Here is a 21261-nt window from a genome sequence, read left to right on the forward strand (position 1 = left end):
TTGCTGTTCATGTTAACACCTTTCTAAATTGCCATATATGAACATAGGTTTTTTCAAATTTGTGTAATAAACTTGTGTTCTTTGTTAAAAAACATTGGCAGTCTTGTGCAAATATGCTTAGTTTCTGGCCATCGTGGTAATCAAACTGCAAAATTAAAACATGATCTATCAATCCATGTTTCACGCTAAGATCTGACTTATTTGGTATTATCATTAGCTGGGATCTTCCGCCTTGGGGCCCTCCAACCACACAGCATCAATGTTGACTTCACCAGTTTCCCCATCTCCCCTCTCCCCCACCTCGTCCCAGATCCAACCCACCAACTCGACACTGCCCTCTTGAACTGTCTGACCTGTCCATCTTCCTTCCCACCTATCTATTCCACCCTCCCCTCTGACCTATCACTAGCAACCCCCACCTGCATCTACCTATCGCTTTCCCAGCCCCCTTAACCTTCAACACACATTCCCGATGAAGGGCTAATGTCTGAACGCTAACTATCCTGCTCCGTGGATGCTGCCTGACCTGCTGTGCTTTGCAGCGCCACACGTTTTTGACTGGGATCTAGCAACATAATGTACTAGAGACATATTTTGCCTCCAATGGTAAATTTATTGTTTTTGTGAAGCAAAGAAAGAAGATGTATTTACACAATACATTTTAAAAAACTGTCAAAAAATGGCATTCCACAATTAACAAAGTACTTTGTGAAATGCCACAAGAAAGTCTGGTGGCCAATTTGTACACAATGTCTGTTTTTGATGCTAAGAAAGCACTATTGGTCAAATACAGCAAGGCTAATTGTGGTAGGAGGGGGTAATCGGGCAACTGTTGCATCTCCTGCACATTTTGAAACTTCGCTCATAGATGTATTTACAGTTTGATTACCATGATGGCCAGGCACTAAGTATATTTGCACAAGACTAGACCAGCATTCATTGCCCATCGCTTGCTGCCCTTGAGAAGATGCTGGTGAGCTGTGTTCTTGAATTATTGCAGTCCACATTCTAGACCAACAACACTATTTAGGGAGGGAGTTCTAGGATTTTTACTCAGCAACACTAAAGGAATGGCAATATATTTCCAAGCTAGGATGGTGAGTGGCTTGAAGAGGAACTTGCAGATGGTGGTGGTGCTCCATGCATCAGTTTCCCTTGCTCTGCTAGATGGTGGTGGTCATGGGTTTGGAAGGTGCTGTCTAAGGAGCCTTGGAAAAGTTCTGCAGTGCATCTTGGAGATGGTACTCACAATTGCGACTGAGCGTCAACAGTATAAGTGAATGTTTGTGGTTGAGGTGCCAATCAAGTGGGCTGCTTTGCCCTGCATGGTATAAAGCTCAAGTGTTGTTGAAGCTGCACTCATCCAGACAAACAGGGAGCATTCTATCACATTTCCGACTTGCACCTTGTAAACAGAGCATACAAGTTCTGGGGAGTCAGGTGGTGAATTACTTGCTGTAGGATTCCAAACCTCTGACCTGAACTTGTTGCCATAGTATTTACATGGTTAGTCCAGTTCAGGTTCTGGTCAGCCCACAGGATACTAATAGCATGGGATTCCCCATATTAACAAATCATGACCCCTAGTTTTGATTCTTTAACATGAGAACATTCTTGAGAATTCTTTCTTCCCTGTTGTTGCTGATAGGTTTCTTCCTCTACCTCATACATTAATGCCAGAGATATTTGAGCCATTTTGCATAATGCTCTTAACAAATATAGATGTTCTGATGGGTCTGGAGTTACATATAGACCAAACCAGGTGAAGACAACATATTTGGTTCCCTCCCTTAGTGAACCAGATGGAGTTTTACAACAATTGACAATAGTTACACTACACCACCTAGCTTTTAGTTTCAGAAATTTTAAAAATTGATTTCAAATTTTCCCCACAGTGGGATTCAAACCATGTCCCCAAAGCATTAGCCGGAGTCTCTGGATTACTAGTCAAATGACATATGCTGCTACGCCAACACTTCTATATCAGTTTTCAGAACTGCACAGTTTTATTTTTTCTAATTTAATCTTCTGAGCTGTGACAGACTCGAGGTGTGTTGGATTCATGTTAGATGCAAGGCCTCAAATGATTTGGAGTAAAGCCTGGCGAGTTGGACTTAGAGTTCAGCACCACTGCATTCAAAAATGCTAGCAAGTTTTGAGACGATTTGTAGCTCAGGTCGAGGTTCTGGACGTAGGTTTGCTCGCTGAGCTGGAAAGTTCATTTTCAGACTTATCGCCACCATACTAGGTAACATCTTCAGTGAGCCTCCGGACAAAGCACTGGTGTTTCCTGCTCTCTATTTATATGTTTGCGTTTCCTTGGTTGGCAATGTCATTTCCAGCGGTGATGTTATTTCTTGTTCTTTTTCTCAGGGGGTGGTAAATGGGGTCCAAGTCAAATGTGCTTGTTGATACAGTTCCGGTTGGAATGCCATAAATCTCCTTTGATTTAACAGCCCTGTTCACATCAATCAACATCAATCTAGCCAAGGAAACACTGACTACACTGCTAGAAGACCCAAAGACACATACACCAAACACCACCAACTTCATCAACAAGGACAGTATCGTCAAGCTAGTGGACCTATGCCTTACTACACACTTCACCTTCAACAACAAAACCGACAGACAAACCAACGAAACACTCATGGGATCTCTGATATCAGGATTCTTAGCAGAGGCAGGAATGCAGAGACTCAAACAAACAACTCTGCCAACCATCCAACCCAAACTCTGGATCCGCTACATGGATGACATCTTTGTCATCACTAAAAAAAAACAAATTAGAGGAAACCTTCAAGACCATCAATAGTACCCTTACTGACAAAATTCACTAAAGAGGAGGAAAACAACAACAAATTGCCATTTCTAGATGTCACAGTAGAGCAAACAGCCAATGGGGAACTTCAAATCAGCGTCTACAGGAAAACAACACATACGGACCAAATATTGAACTACAGAAGCAATCATCCCAACACCCAGAAATGAAGCTGTATCAGAACATTATTTCAATGAGGCACCACACACTGCAGCAAAGAGGAACTACAAAAAGCAGAGGAAAATAACCGAAACTGTGTATTCAAAAAGAATGGGTACCCAATGAACACAGTCCGCCGATTTCTCAACAACAAATCCAAACAAGCAGACAAAACATGTCCAGAAACCCTAGCCACTCTCCTCTACATCAAAGAAATCTTGGAAATGACTGCCAGACTACTCAGACCCCTTGGCATCATGGTCGCCCACAAACCTACCAACACACTAAAACAGCAGCTAATGAACTTCAAAGACCCTATACAGACAACAAGCAAAACTAATTTCATTTCACTCCCACCTTGCAAGAACTGTAACAAACACTACTTGGGCAAACAGGCAGAAAACTAGCCACCAGAATACATGAACATCAACTAGCCACAAAACGACATGACCCTCTCTCACTCGTGCCCTTACATACAGTTAAGGAAGGACAAGACATCCATCCGAGGACAAGCCAAACAGAGACACCCATGAGAATTCCTAGAAGCATGACATTCCAACCGGAACTCTATCACCAAACACATTCAGTTGGACCCCATTTACCACCCCCTGAGAAAAAGAACAAGACCAACCCAAGGAAACCCAAACATATAAATAGAAAACAGGGAACACCAGCAGTGCTTTGTCCAGAAGCTCACTGAAGATGTTACCTAGTATGGTAACAAAACGTCTGAAAATGAATCTTCCAGCTCAGCGAACCACTGAGTGCTCACATAGACTCAGATACACAATCTTATTCAGACCACCCTTCACCTTCACAGTTTTCAGATAGAAAAATCTTCTAAATTTCTTTCCATGACTTATGTATTCCATAACTGACAAAAACGGCACAGTGGCTCAGCGGTTAGCGGTTAGCATTGCTGCCTCACAGCGCCAAGGACCCAGGTTCGATTCCAACCCCGGACGACTGTGTGCGAAGTTTGCACATTCTCCCAATGTCTGCATTGGTTTCCTCCAGGTTTCCTCCCACAATCCAAAGATGTGCAAGGCAGGTGAATTGGCTGTGCTAAATTGCCCATAGTATTCAGACATGTGTAGATTAGGTGCATTATTCAGAGGAAATGTAGAATAATAAGGTAGAGGAGTGGGTGTGGTGGGTTACTCAGCAGATGGTTGGTGTGGAGTAGTTGGGCCAAATGGCCCGTTTCGACACTGTAGGGACTACATGAATACCAATCTTAAGCTCTGCTGGCTCCACTACACCCTTGATTGATGATAGCCCTAATCTTTGCAGACCTTCTGTTTTCAACTTTATTCACATGTTTCAGCAGCAGCCTTTTATGTGTCAGATCCTATACCTACTATTCAATAGAACAGACATTATTATTTCACTCCTAACTGTAGGATTCTGAGAATGCTGAAGTGTTACCTCTCTTACCATTGTCTGTAATTTTTGGAATCACTCCCACCTTATGCTGTTACATCCCTCCTTTTGAAGCTCAATGAGGTGTTGAACACTAACTTCCAGATTATCTCATTGTCATGTTGCGCCTTACACCAAGAAAGGACCAGTATCACTTTGATTGACTGCAACTCTCAAAAATGCAGCTTAGGCCCTTTTCACTGTGCTCCAACTGGGGTTGTGTTTACAAATGACAAATATTGAATCTTGCAATCAATCATCACATAAAGGAAAGCATCCCATGTTATAACTATCGAACAAAACTCTCCCAATGCAGCTTGAAGTCAAATTCACAAAAATAAATTCTCAAGTTACCATTATGTATCAATTATTCAGCAGTTTTCAACAGGTAAAACCTTGTGGAAAAGTGGACTTGAGAGCTGTGAACTTCATAATATAGAAATTGAAGATATTTCAAAATATCTTCGGTAACAGTTATAATGGCAATTGTGTAACCAAAGATTTTCTGTATGGTTTTGACTATTTGTGTTTATTTGACAATATCAAAAGCAATGTCATAAAATGAAATCTAGTGCACCTTAAGATACATTAGTCCTTTTAGAATCTTTCACTGCTCCACTCCCTGGGCCCTCCCATAGTTTCCCATTTTACAGCCTTACTCTGTCCAAATCTGCTGGCTCAGCATAGAAACCAATAAACATTTAGAAACTCCATAGAACAGATCAGCAATTCTTCAATGCTCCAACAAGGCCGTATCTGAGGTCTTATAATAGCCTTCTGGCTGTGCATTACTACTTGGTAACAGTGGTAATTACTGGCAACCAAAGAATAAGAATCCCATACAAGACCCCTTCCAGTCCCTTATGTGGCATTTTGCTGGCCTCTGCTCATTGTTCCTATTCACTGTTATCACAAGCAGAAGGGGAGAAATTCCGAACAAAATCGATGACGGATGCTCTGAACTATTTTGAAATATAACTCAGTATGATTGATGATAGCTGAGAGACTACTTTAATCATATAATTCAGAAAAATATGCTTCATCATGTACTCAACACCTACTTGTTGCTGCTGACTGCGTAGATCAGTGATTTCCTTCTGATCTTCATCATGGAGCCTCTTTAACTCCTCACAGGTCTGTTGAAAGTGATTGTGTTCCCGTAGCAACTGGGTGTTCTCCCTTTTGATGGCCTCCATTTCTTCTTTGAGTTGAGACTGATCATTTCGCAGGCGGCTGTGCAATGTGCTGAAAGACAAGAGGAGGGATTTTGGAAAAACTAGCATGATTTTCTTGTTGCACCATCAGTGTGACCTATTAGAACGCGATCATTGTAAATAATTTACAATTCATGTACAGAATGTGGCCTCTACCTTTGAAGCTAAAGATGGACTTGTTTATTTCTGAAAAGCTGATCTCTTTTCTCCACATCCTACAGTGTAACCTGTGCTGACCCCAGGTAACAAAATACCATATAAGCCAGCTGCTAGGATCTGATGAACAGACTATAATAACTTCAAGAACATAACACATGAAAGAACCAATGATAAGAAAATAAGTGGCAGCACTCCAGGATTAAAAAAAAGAAGAATCTTTACTGTGCAAACTAGAATAAAACAAACGTAAGCAATAAGGACCAAACAGATATGCCAACTAGAAAAGAAACAAACCTCAAAGACAAATGGTAAATTATAGCTCAGATTTTACACAACTCCAACAGAACTAGTATCAAGACATTAGAAAATCAGAAAACATGACTGTCTCTATATTTTGGAAATGCCCATTCCAGTCGATACAGTTTTGTTGTCCGCTACATTTAACATGTTAACACATACTGGAGTCAAATATCTTGAAATCGACTTACAACATTAATTTTCACAAGGCTATGTCATCAAAGCCTGGGGTCTGAGCTTTCTCATGTTACTGCACAAGACACACAAATGACTTACTGCACCGACACAATGACAGAGAAAGTGACTGAAGACGAGGTGGATGCCTTTATATTGGAATAAAATGTGAAGTTGCCATAATATTATCTGACTATAGGTCTGCTCCACATTCAGGGGGCAGAAGGGGAAGAGACAGCAAGATTGAGAGCGCAAGCAAGAGAGAGCGCAAGCGAGTGTGAATATTGGTGGTGATTTAGCCTGATGATCACCACACCTCAGGCAAGGGGAGAGATTGAGATGGAGATTCCTTCCTGGTAATCTCAGCTGGTGTCGGTGTGGGAATTGAACCCATGTTATTGGCATCACTGTATCAAAGCTCAGCTGTCCAGCCAACTGAACTGACAGAATATCCAGGAGTAACTAACTGTGCAAAGGGACAAAAGTATTTTATAATCTTTTATTTGAACTACAGAACTATTTCATCTTGATAGGTTGTTTTTGACAGTAATATTTTATACTGTGATGTCATTGGGGGTGTGGATAAGTATTATTAGTTGTAGATGTGTGCTTGTTGTCTGACTTGTATCTTAAGTATCTAAGTCGTCATCCTATCTGACAGGTGCTTGATGACGTGAAGTTTGGATGCATCATCCATTTTTTTGGAGAACTTGGTCATTGCTACAGTAACACCACAAGACTTAGACTGGACACAAGGTCTCAATATCTTGCCACAAATTCTGCGCTTGTATGAAGATCTTGATTTCATATGCTATCTTCCGATTCAAGTTTAATAAGTGTCTGCTTGTTCATTGCTCATGATCTTGCATAATTTTCTCCCTTCTTTTCAACAATGCATTGCACACAAGTGATTGGGTCATGCAGGTATAGGAGGGAGGAACAACCTGTTCACAGAGATTATTACACAGTGAAACATGTGTGACTTGAACCAAGGCTTCCTTTCCCAGAGGTAGAGGTGCCACTACTGAACTAAAAAAGCCCTTGTATGAGCATTTTAGTTAATTTAATCAGCCAGTTCTGAAATGTTTTACACACCTCCAGGGCAGGTAGGACTGGAACCAGGGCCTTCTAGCCTAGAGATTGGGACACAATGCCCCTCAAAGGTTTGCCTCTACCCCAATTTTTTTTTTCATTTGCACTGATTCTAATGAAAAGGTGAGACACACAAATTGCTAGATATTTTCAAATTACAAATGAGACATCAGAAGACCAAAGCAAAGGTTTGTTATGGCAAATCTCAGCAAGTAAGCATGCTATCTTGTATCCAACAAACTATTTCTAATCTTGGTGTCATATTTAAACTGGAGATGATTTTCAACCATGTGTCCACATTAAGAGAATCTATTTCCTTCATCACCACATTGCCCCAACTCCAGCCATCTTAGCCTATTTCCTATTGTATTGAAACTAACCAATACCTTTGTTACCTCTAGATGTGATTATTTCAACACACTTCTGACTAGCATCATGGTTTACTCTCTACAAACTTGTAATCATGCAGAATGCCTCAGTCTGTCTCTTAACCCACAACTGTTACCCCATCACCCCTTTGTCAGCTTTGATAAAGGGTCAGTTAGACTCGAAACATCAGCTCTTTTCTCTCCTTACAGATGCTGCCACACCTGCTGAGATTTTCCAGCATTTTCTCTTTTGGTTTCAGATTCCAGCATCCGCAGTAATTTGCTTTTGCCCCATCACCCCTGTTTTGCTAACTTTTATTACCTCTTTGTTAAGCAATACCATAATGATGATTGTCATTCTAGCTTTCAAGTTCTTCCTTGACCTCACTGTATTCTCTGTAATCATCTCCAGTTCTACAACTCATTAAGATATCCACGCTCCGTTATTCAGATTTCTTAAATATCCATGATTTTAATAATGTTACCATTGATTGCTGTGCCTTCAAATGACTACGCCCTAAGCTCTGCAATACCATTGCTACACTTATCAATCTTAATTTCCTCCCTTATGATGCCTTTGGTCTTAAGTACCTACTTACAGGCTTCAGTGTCACACTTAGTTTTGAAATTCAATTTGAAATTCCTTGGGATGTTATGATATGTTAAAGGCACTTTATAAGTTGCTATTGCTGTTGCACTTACTGATAAAAATCTGCTTCTTTGACTGCCTCCTCACATTTCTTTAGCGTTTTTGTGTGTTGGTTCTGCAGAGACTGCAGATCCGACATGGCTTTCATGCACTGCATCTTCAGTCTCTCATAGTCATGGCTCGGCTTTGGGCTGGGTCTGTTGAGAAACAGATACCAGGTATTAGCGATTGCAACATCAAGGATTCACAAGATTAAGGAACATTAGAATCAGGAGTTACGCTGACCTTGAACAATTAGATCATGGCTCATCTACACTCCAATTCTACTTTCCTTCTTTAATTCTATATCCCTGCACACTCTACCAACAAAACGTAGTCAACCCCTGTATTCAAAGTTCTCATTGACTCTCGGTATTGAGCGCGCTTTGGCCACATATACCTTTGAATTTTGACTCCTTTTACCTGAAAAGGTGCTGCTTGCTTTTCCTCTTCAATGACCCAGTTCTAACTTCTGTCTCCTAATATTTAAAAAGGTACCAGTTCAATAAAACTAGTTCTAAAAGAGAAAGTCTGCCTTTTAAAATTATCTTTACATTTTAAGTTGACCTTGAGGAAAAACATTAAAAGTTGTGATGTAACATTTGATTTTCCAGTCATCATGTTTTTCATGATATACTGTACAGAATATATTTAGGTAGCATAAACGACATCTTTTGAAATATTGATCTAAATGTTGAAAAATATTTTCACCCCATTATATATCCAGTGGAGACTTCATTTCATTTGTGCATATGATTTTCCTACTTCCAACAAAATCTGACACTCAAAATAGTAGCCGATAATGTGTGGCTGGAAAAGCGCAGCAGGTCAAGCAGCATCCAAGGAGCAGGAGAATCGACGGACTCTCAAAATAGTAGTCCAGTAGGTATTACAAAGAATACCTGGAGGTAATAATAATAATAATAATAATAATAATAATAATAATAAGCAAAAAAATACATGTAGCCTCCTTAGTTTAAAGCAGTGTCTTCCCTTTTTAGTCCACAGTCCAAATAAGGAAATAAAAAGATGTCGTCTCTACAATTGCTTAACAGGTGTCACAATATTACAAATGTAACTGTTAAAGTCTCTGTACAAGCATTAGGTGCAAAATTGTTCTTTCAGAATTTAAAGAGTTTCATAAAGTACCCTGAAATAAAAGTTCAAGGTTCATACCTGCAATCATCGAATGTAGACCCAGGAGAAGAAAGTGCTAGCTGTTTACGTAACTCATCTCTTTCCCGAGTGACCTGTCGAAGTTGGAATACTATGGCTTCTAACTTCTCACTCATCTGCCTGGTATCCATGAGCATTGGTGGAGGAGAAGCAGCTTTCCCAGATGTACCTGTACCTATTTAAGGAAAATTAATCTGTGTTATTTTTTGGTAGAAAATTGGTGTGCAGTTAAAATCATTTGCAGCACTCACCAGCAATGTCTTACATTATTCCCGAGGACTACAATTTTAATTTACTCTCTAAACAGGACCTGAGAAAATCAGGATTAGACTATTTTTTAAAAAAAAGGATATCTGGTCTGCATGGACCGAAGGGTTGGACCAGTTGGACCGAAGGGTCAGTTTCCATGCTGTACAGCTCTATGACTCTAATTTGCTTAAAGAGAAATTCATGATTTTCTCCATCAAGATTGTTATATTATGTTATATTATACATTTGCTAACAAGGGTTAGCTGCTTAGGAAACTGCAAAAGATTTTGTTTCTGTCAGATACGAAACAGTATATATTTCAAGATAGCGTTCATTTTTTTAATGGAAAATTTGTCAAAATATTTGTGATGAATTAATTATGGCAATTATATTTTCCACAAATAAAATCACACAAAATCATGGAATTTTACAGTTTGAAGTGCTCCATTTGGCGCCAAATCCCAGCCCACTCCCCATACTCCTTTTTGAAATATTTTCTCACTTCCCTTTCTAAAATTATTGATAAGGATTCTGCTTCCAACTGATGGGAGACTTATGCTGTCACAATCATTTGGGTAAAAGCATTTTTTCATCTTCTCCCTTCTCAGTATATTGATGATTGAAATTCAATGTCTTCTAATTACAAATTCAAAGATCAGTGGAAAGTTTTATTTTCTAATTTATCCTAAAGACTTAATTTTCAACATACTGTGACATCTTAATTTTCTTTGTTCTAAAGAACAGAATTCTAGTTTATCTAGTCTCTCCTAAAAAACAAAAACCACTTATCCCAAACACCATGCTAGTGAAGCTCTTATGCATCACATCATTGACCTTTGCAAAGTAATGCATTCAAAACTGAGCACAGAATTCTGTGGTCTAACCAATAATGTTATCAATTTGTACTTTATGCCCCATTTGTAAACCTGTTGAATGATGTTGTATAAATAGGGGCGTTAAGACTTAAGTGATTAATTGCAGCTCACAGAATCATATATTACATAGGAGGCCATTTAGACCAGAGTTTGGGCTGAAGAGCAATCCAATCTGTTTCACTCCCCATTAATTTCTCATACCCCTGCAATTTATTTCTTTACAATACTCATACAATTCCCTTGTGGAGGCTACTACAGATGCATGCACTATTTAACCAACACAGTTTTCAAAATCCAAAAAACCTGCTACTTAAATAAAAGATGTTATTTATGCTGTCTCTGGTTCTTTTGCTAATCACCACTTTAGATTTGTATGATTTGATTATTATTCTTCATTTATTGGAAAACACTTTGCCTCATTTATTTTATCTAAACCCTTCATAATTTTGAATACCTCTATTACATCTGTTCTGAACTTTCTCTGCCCTCAGCAAAATAATGCCAATTAACTCCAATGTAACTAAATCACAACTACTTTATCACTGGAAGAATTCTAGTAAATCTCTTCTATACCATCTCCAGAATCTTCAAGTCCTTCCAATTTGTTAGGATTGAATAGTTATTTTAAATACATAGCAATAAGACCAACGGTCAAACCTACAATCATCTATAGGCATGGAGTTATGTTAGAAGTGAAAAACTACTTATTTGTAAAGTACTGCCATCTGAAACAAATAATCATTGCATGCAGTGGGATTGTTCTTTAAACAGAGCTTGACAAGTTATTGAGAAAAGAGCACATTTATCTGTTGTAGAGGCTATGCAATAGGGAGTTTAGATAGTGATACATCATGAACAACTGTGGTTTCCTGGAGCTGTTTTAGAGTTGGAAAGGAATTTCCCACAGCTTGTCCTGGATTGTCCAAGGTTGCTTTTGTTTCTCTGAGCAGCTGCATCATTAAAAGTAGGATTACAACACACAGAGCTGTACTGTCTGATGGATGGATCTTTCACACCCTTCTTTTCATATGTTTGTATTTGGTTTTCATTTATCAAAGATAAAGTATCTGAGTAAAAAGTAGGATCTGGACTGTATCACAGAGAAAGGTTGAAAACTCACCAATGCTGCTGAGGGAGCTGCTACTTTCTGAGTCGGAAGGCATTGTTGACAGCACACTGTAGGTAGATCCTGTAGAAGCATACAACTTTAGACACAAAATTCTTTCTACTCTTAAAGTACTTTTTAATGTACAATTACTACTGGAATATAATGCAATGTGGAAACCAACTAGCATACAACAAACTTTCTGAAATATATTAAACAACTTGATAATCTATTTTAATAACAGGGTTTTAGGAATGCAATACAGAACAGAGCAAGAGCTCCCTTGATGTTCTTTAGAGATCTATTTCATCAATCTTGGGGTGAAAAGATTATGGTCTTAATAGTGTGACTTTCCTTCATAACTGCGATCAAGTGTCAGTCAACATTGCAAATTATGATTTTGGATTGGGACTCAACCCGGGCATTCTAGGACAGAGTAGCAACGTTATTTGGTGCCGCAGATATTAACATCCCAAGGTTAGCAAAATTAGTCATTCCATATATGTTTTAATACCATACTGATCAGTTGAGTAATTGTGTGAACAGAACACAGTCCACAGATATTCCAATGCTGTCAATTCTCAAATAACTGCAGCAGGCAAAAGTGCAATTCTATTAACCATGCTCAACAGCATAGCATTGATATGTTATTGATGTTCTTGTGCATACTTATGATCGCTAATGGATATGTTAACAAGAAATCTCCTGTTTGTAACCGTGGGAAAAAAACTCAGAAGATGCAACATTCTATCCATATTCCTGTATGCTTCAGAAACCCAGACAATATTTAAGGATTTGTGGAAGAAATTAAAGGCCTATGATCCAGCTACTAAATTTATGGATAAAATTCGACTTTCAGATGATAAAAGCAAGTGATGAGAAGGTAAAAAACCTCTAAAAGTGACATCTAGAAAAGAAACATCAGTACTTTGACCATTTGATCAGGGCTGAACAACTACAGAGATTTCTTTGAGAGGGAAAAGTGAAGGGCAGCAGGAAGAGGGAAGGACCAAGGCATAGTTGGATAACAGACAGCATACAGAGGTTGAGACATGTTGCAGTGGATGGGACAAAAGCTCTGTGTTGTTCCTCCAAACTGTATTACTAGCAAACTTTTAATGTTGCTTTATCTTTTTCCTTGATTGTCAAACTGAAAATAAGACAGTAGCTATAAGAACCAGACTGGAAAGTGCAGAATGCACCACACAGACTGTATTCACAGTATTAAATGACTGTATTCACAGTAGCAAAGCAACACAATTTAATTGAGTTTGAGGAAGGGTCACTTGAACTGAAACATTAACTGGTTTCTCTCCACAGATGCTGCCAGACCTGCTGAGCTTTTCCATCAATTTATTTTTGTTTCCGATTTACACCATCTGCAGTTATTTCAATTTAACACAATTTAATACCCACCTTCTTCACCTCCCCTCACAATATCTATCACTGGCATCAGAATGACCACTTATTATTGTAACTTAACAATTAACACTTGTCAAACCACTGTACTAGCCATCTGAAATAGCTACGCCAATCCAGAACAGTGATTATCTAGTTGGATCTATTACAACTCTCTTGAGCCACACACATGGTCATTTAAACACATGGACTTTTACAAGTATGACACAGGCTATTAGTGATTGTAACAAGATCAGACAGGTGGACATCATAGAATGAGTTCCCTGATTGGGGCTGTTAACCTGGTCCAATCAGGGAATCCTGGATGGCAAACATAAACAAGAGTATCAGAAGTTCTGTTCACTCGGATAGCTGGCTCTGAGGAAGACGGACTAGCATCAAGTACTACGCATATATACATAAAGGATGACTTGGTAACAGCATGTTGGCCTTTGAAATCATTTCAGCTGTATTCAATAAATCCTTGACTTATAGATCAGCCCTTTGAGAGCATCTTAGATTAACTGGAACAATTTCTCGTTAGCAAAGTTCTAATGCACGTTTAAGATGTGAGCATGGGATACAGTTGTACATTGTCTGCAATGCTAAGTCACATGCTATTGGACACAGTGGTCTTGCTCTGAAAAGTAGAAAATTGCAAATTAAAGCTAACATAAAACCTTTTTCTCTCAAAAAAGGGACATGTTGCCTTTTTTTTAATTTGCACTTAGAGGACATTCTTGTTTGTTCCAATTAGTGCAAAACAAAAGGAAACTTTGGTGACACCTCTCTCTTTTCAACAATACATCTTCTGTTACATATAATCAATAAAGTTTAACAATGAATTGTAATTCTTGCACAACATGTACACTGTAGTCATTACAACTGTGAATGCGTTAACTATCTAAGATACCATACAAACCTTTCTTTAATGTACCACCTGAGATAAAAAGGAAGCATTTGGCCATATTTTGAACAAGTGTGTGGATTTTTCTTCACTGGCTATTTAAATATACATAGTACTAATTCCTCAATTTCAAAAGACACTAAGCTATTGATGTTGGATGCTGTCTGGAGAATGTAAATGTGAAAGTATGCTGTTCTCATATTAACACCACAAATAACAACTTGCAATATTATTTATTAAATGCAGACTTAGAAATTAAATCATTTCAGCAGAAAATTTGTTCAATTTTAAGGCTTCAAAAATAAACACATAAGCAATACCACTGGGATGACTTGTTCAACAGCAGTGTCTAATGAGGCAGATTTAATAAATGGTCTCAGAGTAAAAGAACCCTAGGGAACAGTAACCATAACATGGCAGAATTTAGCATTTCATGTGAGAACGAGAAACTTGGGTCAAAAACGACTGTGTGAAAATTAAATAAGTGTAATTATGAAGCAATGAGGGCAAAGCTGGGTGGAGTGGACTGTCACTGGGAAAATGCTGGAGTCTATAATAAAGAATGAGACAGTCAGAATGTTTAGCAAGATTGAGTATAATCAAGCAGAGTTAGCATGGCTTCACGAAAGTGAAATCACATCAGACATTTGGATTGACAAGGATGTTGCCAGGGTTGGAGGATTTGAGCTATAGGGAGAGGTTGAACAGGCTGGGGCTGTTTTCTCTGGAGTATCGGAGGCTGAGGGGTGACCTTATAAAGGTTTACAAAATTACAAGGGGCTTGGACAGGGTAAATAGGCAAAGTCTTTTCCCTGGGGGTCGGGGAGTCCAGAACTAGAGGGCATAGGTTTAGGGTGAGGGGGGAAAGATATAAAAGAGACCTAAGGGGCAATATTTTCACACAGAGGGTGGTACATGTACAGAATGAGCTGCCAGAGCAAGTCATGTAGGCTGGTACAATTGCAACATTTAAGATGCATTTGGATGGGTATATGAATAGGGCGGGTTTGGAGGGATGTGGGTCGGGTGCTGGCAGGTGAGACTAGATTGGGTTGGGATATCTGGTTGGCATGGACGGGTTGGACCGAAGGTCTCTTTCTATGCTGTATATCTCCATGACTCTAATAGATTTGGAATTCAAAAAGGCATTTGATAAGATACCACACATAAAACTAATTAATAAGATAAAAGCCCATGATGGTGAAGTAGTATACTAGCATGGATAGAGGATTGAGTAATCAGTAGGTGAAGTCAGGATAAAGGAAGCATTTTTAGCACGGCAACCTGTAACTTGTGGAGTGCCATGGAAATCAGCATTGAGTGAGTAAATGGCTCCAAAAAATGTCTAATGGGGCACACCTGGAGATGTTCCATTAGCAAGATTTGACGCAGAAAATAATTTTAAGGAAATCAACTGTGATGCTGAAGTACATTTTATCATGATAGATATTTTAATGCCATCACTATATAGCCTTCCAAGAAGAATGATCACAATAATTTAATTAAACCAATATGCAAACACAAAATAATATTCATACTGTAATTTGATAACTTGCTGAAATTTTTAATTCAAGTGGTATATCCCTTGCAAAGACATACTACTAATGGACTAGGTCAGATTGAGAATGTCTGGTCAACACTGACAAGTTGGACCATAAGGTCTGTTTCTGTGCTAACTCTATCACACTACTAGTTTTTGAATAAGTTAATTTGAAAGATATTTACTTTTAAAACACATCTTATTAAATACTCATTAAGAAATGTTATTGGTATTTTTGCAATGCAATATATCTTTGCTCTTCCACAAGCAACAGCTGTCAACATTTCATCAGATGCTAAAGCATAGTGGTCAAAACTTTAGGTGGCAAGCAAACATTTCAGTTTACTGTTTGTGATTATCTACAGTTGGCAGCAGTCCAGCTTTCTATGGGGGACCACAGCATTAGACTGAAATTGGAAGAAGACTAGTCGACAGTTCTTTTACACTTAACCACTGAAAACAATGTTCTTGAACACTGAAGGCATCAGAAGAATTTACAACACTGAGCTTCAGTGGTTGCTTTTTCCCATGGATCTGTTTAGCCAGGAACTGTCAGGGAAGGAAGAGTACACAATAAAACAATTACTTCTTCTGTAAGTCACATGACTGAACAGGACAAATACAAAGATTAAAAGAGGAATAGGTGCAACTGCAGCCTTGCTTTTTCAGCACCATGCATAGAAAGTAAACAAAATATTTAGATGCAGATTTTCTGCTGACAGATTCCAGGCTTGCATCATTTCCCTATGAGTAGCTTGCAAGTCTACCACAAACTGGCTACAATTATGCCTTTTGTCCTTGTGAAGAAAGGAACATCTTAACTGAGAGAATTAGACAGTAAAGTCTCAAGTTCACGGAAATTTTCAAATTACCATCTAAAAACTAGGTCTTGCTTTAAGCAATCTGACAGAAATGTGATGCTAAAAAAATTGAGTTGCATTTTAGATGAGGTTAAATGAAAATGATAGGGAAAAAATACCAATACTTGGAGAGACTGGTATGTGAAGTTCACAAATGAAAAGATGCAAATCAGCCAAAATTCATACGATCCAAAGTATGCATCTAAAACAGCATACTGAGTGCTGAAGAACAAATTCAAGCAGGTAACAATGCTTCTAACTGCAGAGCCTCTCATTAATGTTAGGGTGTGGATAAATGATGCCAAAAGAATGACGACAAATGGTTTAACGTTAAAGGTTCCACAAACTGACTTAAGATTTCCTCTCAACTATTCATTAGCTTTATCTTTCTCCCTCCCCAGATGCTGCCAGACCTGCGAACCTTCTCCATCAACTCCTACATTTGTTTTAGATTTCCAGCATCTGCAGCTCTTTGTTTTACCAAAACAGGCATTGGTCCTTATCCATTTATCAGGCCAAGCTGAATGTTGACCAGATCTTGCTGCATATCCAACATGTTGGCAGCAAAGTAGCAGCATTTGGACCAAACCCTGAGGTCATCTACTTCCATCTGCCATTTGTTTCCCCCCTTTCACGGTGTTTTAGCAGCAGTTCCTTCCCGGAATGTCGGCAGCTGCAAGAGCAGTTCCTTTGCTGAAATGGCAGTCCCAGGAGGCAGCAGCGACATAAGCCAGAACAAGGCAGCGGCTGCTTCAGCGTAGTGGGCCGACTGTCTAGTTTGGGTTCAGTTCAGGATTCAGCAGCTTCAGTTGTGGCTGCATTGCCAGAATCAGTCCAGCGTGGACTCAGGGCAGTGATGCGTCGGTGGAGGCAAGACAGTGGCAAAGATTGGTGACAAAGATTGATGGCATGGCTCTATGGACATGGCTGCAACCGAATGTGTGACAGTGGAGGCGGTTGCATAATGGATGTGGTAGCGTATGGGGACTTGGGGCACCTGAGTGTTCACAGAATTGACTTTGTGGCTTTGTTTCTCTGGCAGCAAAGATTCATGGTAGAGGCCGGGGCATGATCTGGGCATTTGCTTTTCATTTGGTTGTTCCTTTTATTTCTTCTTCTGTTTTTTAATCCTGTCTTTTATATTTTATGATGGCGCCAGAGAATAGCAATTGTACAGTTTTCACTGTACCCCGATACTCAAGTACACATAACAATAAAATCTAATTAAACAATTATTCATGCAATCTCATCAAAACTGGAGGCTTTTAAAGGTACCATTCTCAACAATGACCTTTTCAAGTTTGGCGTTACAGAGATAGGAAACTTCGATAGTTATCGATATGTATAGGGAACTCTAGCTGTCTAACAAAAACAGAGCCAAATTAAAACGATGGAGTTTGGTCAGCTGCAAGTGTATAGAACATTGGCTTGCCACACAGTCAATAGGGAAGTTTTGATATTATTATTAAAACTCAACTTTATTTCATACCTCCATGCAATCAGGGATAATATAATTGCTAAAGTGAAGAAACATTATTTCAGAATTATTGAAATGAATTGAATTTATTGTCACGTGTACCAAGACACAGTAAAAAGCTTTGTCTTGTGAGCAAGATAGACAAATCAGAATTAAGTAGCATAGATAAGTAAATAATAGGTAAACAGCAGCAAAAACAAAAACACAGGTACAGGCGAATATTAAGGGTTTGACAGTCCGCTTAGTTTCTAAAAACAGTAGGGTAGAAACTGTTTCAAAACTGGCTGATGCGTGTGTTCAGCCGATGGTAGAGGTTGTAGAGAAACATTGCAGAGTGGGACGGATCTTTGAGAATTCTGGCAGCCTTTCCTTGACAGCAGGCCTGGTAGATGGATTCTATAGGTGGGAGGTTGGCCTTTGTGACTCTCCGGGCCAGGTTACCACTCTCTGTAACCATCTCCGATCTTGAATGGTACAGTTGCCATACCAGGTAGTGATACACCCAGACAGAATGCTCTTGATGGCACACCTATGAAAGTTGGCAAATGTATTCACCATCATGCCAAATTTTCTCAGCTGCCTGAGGAAGAGACGTTGTTGGGCTTTTGTAACCAGTGCGCTGGTTACACGTGAAGAGTCCAAGAAAGCTTGTTGTGGGTGACCACTCCCAGGAGCTTGACACTCTTCACTAGTTCTACCTCTGTGCTGTTAATGTTTAGGGAGCATGAGTAACATCCCGCCGAAAGTCAATAATGTGTTCTTTGGTTTTGCCGGCATTGAGAACTAGGTTGTTCTCAGTGCATCATATTTCCAGGTTTGCCACCCCCTTTCTGTAGTCTGTTTTGTCACCACCTGAGATTCGACCAACTATGGTGGTGAGATCAGCGAACTTGTACATGGCATTAGTTTGGTATTTGTCAATGCAGTCATGGGTATACAGTGAGTGCAGTAGGGGGCTGAGTGCACACCCCTGGGAGGGCTTCGGTTTTGAGCATTAGTGAGGATGAAATATTGTCCACAATCTTCACTGATTGTGGCCTGTGGATCAGGAAACTGAGGATCCAGTTGCAGAGAGTGTGGTTTAGTCAGGGATCACTAGATTTAGTAATCAGTCTTGAAGGATAATAATGTTGAAGGCTGAACTGTAGTCAATGAGTAGGATTCTTACGTAGCTTGGTGTCAAGATGTTTGAGGGAGGTGTGATGGGCAAGTAGTCATTGAGACATGCTGCATGAACTTTCTTAGGCACAGGGATGATGTTGGCCCCCTTGAAACAAGCAGGGACAGTGGCCTGCTGCAGTGAGGGATTGAAGATGTCTGAGAAGACCTCTGCCAGTTGATTAGATCAATCTGTGTGGAAACAGGCCCTTCGGCCCAACAAGACCCGCCGAAGCGCAACCCACCCATACCCCTATATTTACCCTCTTCTTAACACTACGGGCAATTTAGCATGGCCAATTCACCTGACCTGCACATCTTTGGACTGTAGGAGGAAACCGGAGCACCCAGAGGAAACCCAAGCAGACGCGGGGAGAACGTGCAAACTCCACACAGTCAGTCGCCTGAGGCGGGAATTGAACCCGGGTTTCTGGCGCTGTGAGGCAGCAGTGCTAACCACTGTGCCAACGTGCCACCCAATCTGGCGTGCTCTGAGTGCATGGCCCAGTACTCAGTCTGGTGTTATCACTTTCTTTGGATTCACATGAAGGAAAACCGATCTGACCTCCGATGCAATGACTGTTGGGATAGGTTCGTCAGGACTTGTCAGAATAGGTGTTACCTCTGCCGAAATTCTGCTCAAAGCAAGCATAGAAGACATTGAGATGACCTGGGAGGGGTGTGTCATCATCTTCTATCTTGCACTGTTGTTTTTTAGAACCTGTGATGACATTCAGTCCTTGCCATAGTTGCCAGGTATCTGTCTGGGTGTTTAGTTTGGATCAGTATTGGTCCTTGGCTTTCTTAATGGCTCTGCGAAGGTCAGACTTGGATTCCTTATATTTCAGTAGGTCTTCTGATTTGAAGGCCTCATGCCTGGTTTTTAGCAGGTTCTGTATGTCCTGATTCATCCAGGGTTTCCTGCTGACTTCCTTGGTATGCAGTCCTCCACGCACTTGCTAATGAAGTCTGTAACGGTGGTGGCGTACTCCTCCAAGGTACCTGCGGACTGTTTGAACATGGCCCAATCAGCCGAATCCAGACAGCACTGAAGTTGATCCTCTGCCTCCTCTAACCAGCACTGGACCTGTATCCACGAGGGGGGTCTCCTGCTTGAGTTTTTGCCTGTAAGCTGGGAGAAGAAACATGGAATTGTCGACGGAATTCCCGAGATGAGGGCAGGGGATGGAGTGTTAGGCATCTTTTAATGTAGTGTAGCAGTGGTCTGAATTGTTCAGACCTCTAGTGGGGCAGGTAATGTTCTGGTAGTACTTGGGCAACACCTTCCTTAGATTGGCTTGATTGAAGTCGCCAGTCACAATAAACAGGGCCTCGGGGTATTCCGTCTGCAGGGTGTTAGTGGTGGAGTACAGCACATCCAGTGCTTCCTCAATCTTTGCTTGTGGTGGTATGTACACAGTGGTTAGTAAACCACCGGTAAATCCCCATGGTTGATAGAAGGGCAGCATTGGATGGTGAGGAATTCAAGGTTTGGGGAGCAATGGCAGCCCAGGGTTGCAATGTCCGTGCAACACAAGTTGTTGATTTAAAAAGCTAACCCCTCCACCCTTTGTCTTACCCAGGGATGCTGTATGGAATGACAACTGCACATTGAGAAAAATATGAAACAACTCTGTTTCAGCAAAGTACCAAAACCTTCCTACATGCAATTTAGTCATTTAGGGTCCGTGACATCTCGGACCGTGTCTTCAGAATCCTTAAGGGGGAGGGTGTGCAGCCAGAAGTCGTGGTGCACGTTGGCACCAACGACATAGGTAGTAAGAGAGGTGGGGAGGTCATTCAAGAGCTCAGGGAGTTAGGCTGGAAGCTGAAAGTTAGGCCAGACAGTGTCATCATCTCTGGTTTGTTGCCGGTGCCACGTGACAGTGAGGCAAGGAATAGGGAGAGAGTGCAGTTGAACACGTGGCTGCAAGGATGGTGTAGGAGGGAGGGCTTCAGGTATTTGGACAATTGGACTGCATTCTGGGGAAGGTGGGACCTATTCAAGCAGGACGGGTTGCACCTGAACCAGAAGGGCACCAATATCCTGGGAGGTAGGTTTGCTAGCACTCTTCGGGGAGGGGTTTAAACTAATTTGGCAGGGGAATGGGATCCGGACTTGTAG

The 21261-nt window shown here is 40.3% G+C and overlaps 1 protein-coding gene across 18 annotated transcripts in view; it reads right to left on the bottom strand.

The window, feature by feature from the left end:
• The window catches only part of dlg5a (discs, large homolog 5a (Drosophila)), a 233889-nt gene that overhangs the window by 118907 nt on the left and 93721 nt on the right, over positions 1 to 21261 (bottom strand). For all 18 annotated transcript variants that reach the window (XM_043678989.1, XM_043678987.1, XM_043678993.1 and 15 more), the window contains 4 exons: positions 11812 to 11880; positions 9568 to 9742; positions 8406 to 8549; positions 5461 to 5644 (listed from right to left, as the gene is read on the bottom strand). In XM_043678989.1, the coding sequence (XP_043534924.1) occupies positions 5461 to 5644; positions 8406 to 8549; positions 9568 to 9742; positions 11812 to 11880 (572 nt within the window). The remainder of the gene's footprint in view (positions 1 to 5460; positions 5645 to 8405; positions 8550 to 9567; positions 9743 to 11811; positions 11881 to 21261) is intronic.

This window comes from Chiloscyllium plagiosum, chromosome 38 (assembly GCF_004010195.1).
Source record: "Chiloscyllium plagiosum isolate BGI_BamShark_2017 chromosome 38, ASM401019v2, whole genome shotgun sequence".
Classification (NCBI taxonomy): Eukaryota; Metazoa; Chordata; class Chondrichthyes; order Orectolobiformes; family Hemiscylliidae; genus Chiloscyllium; species Chiloscyllium plagiosum.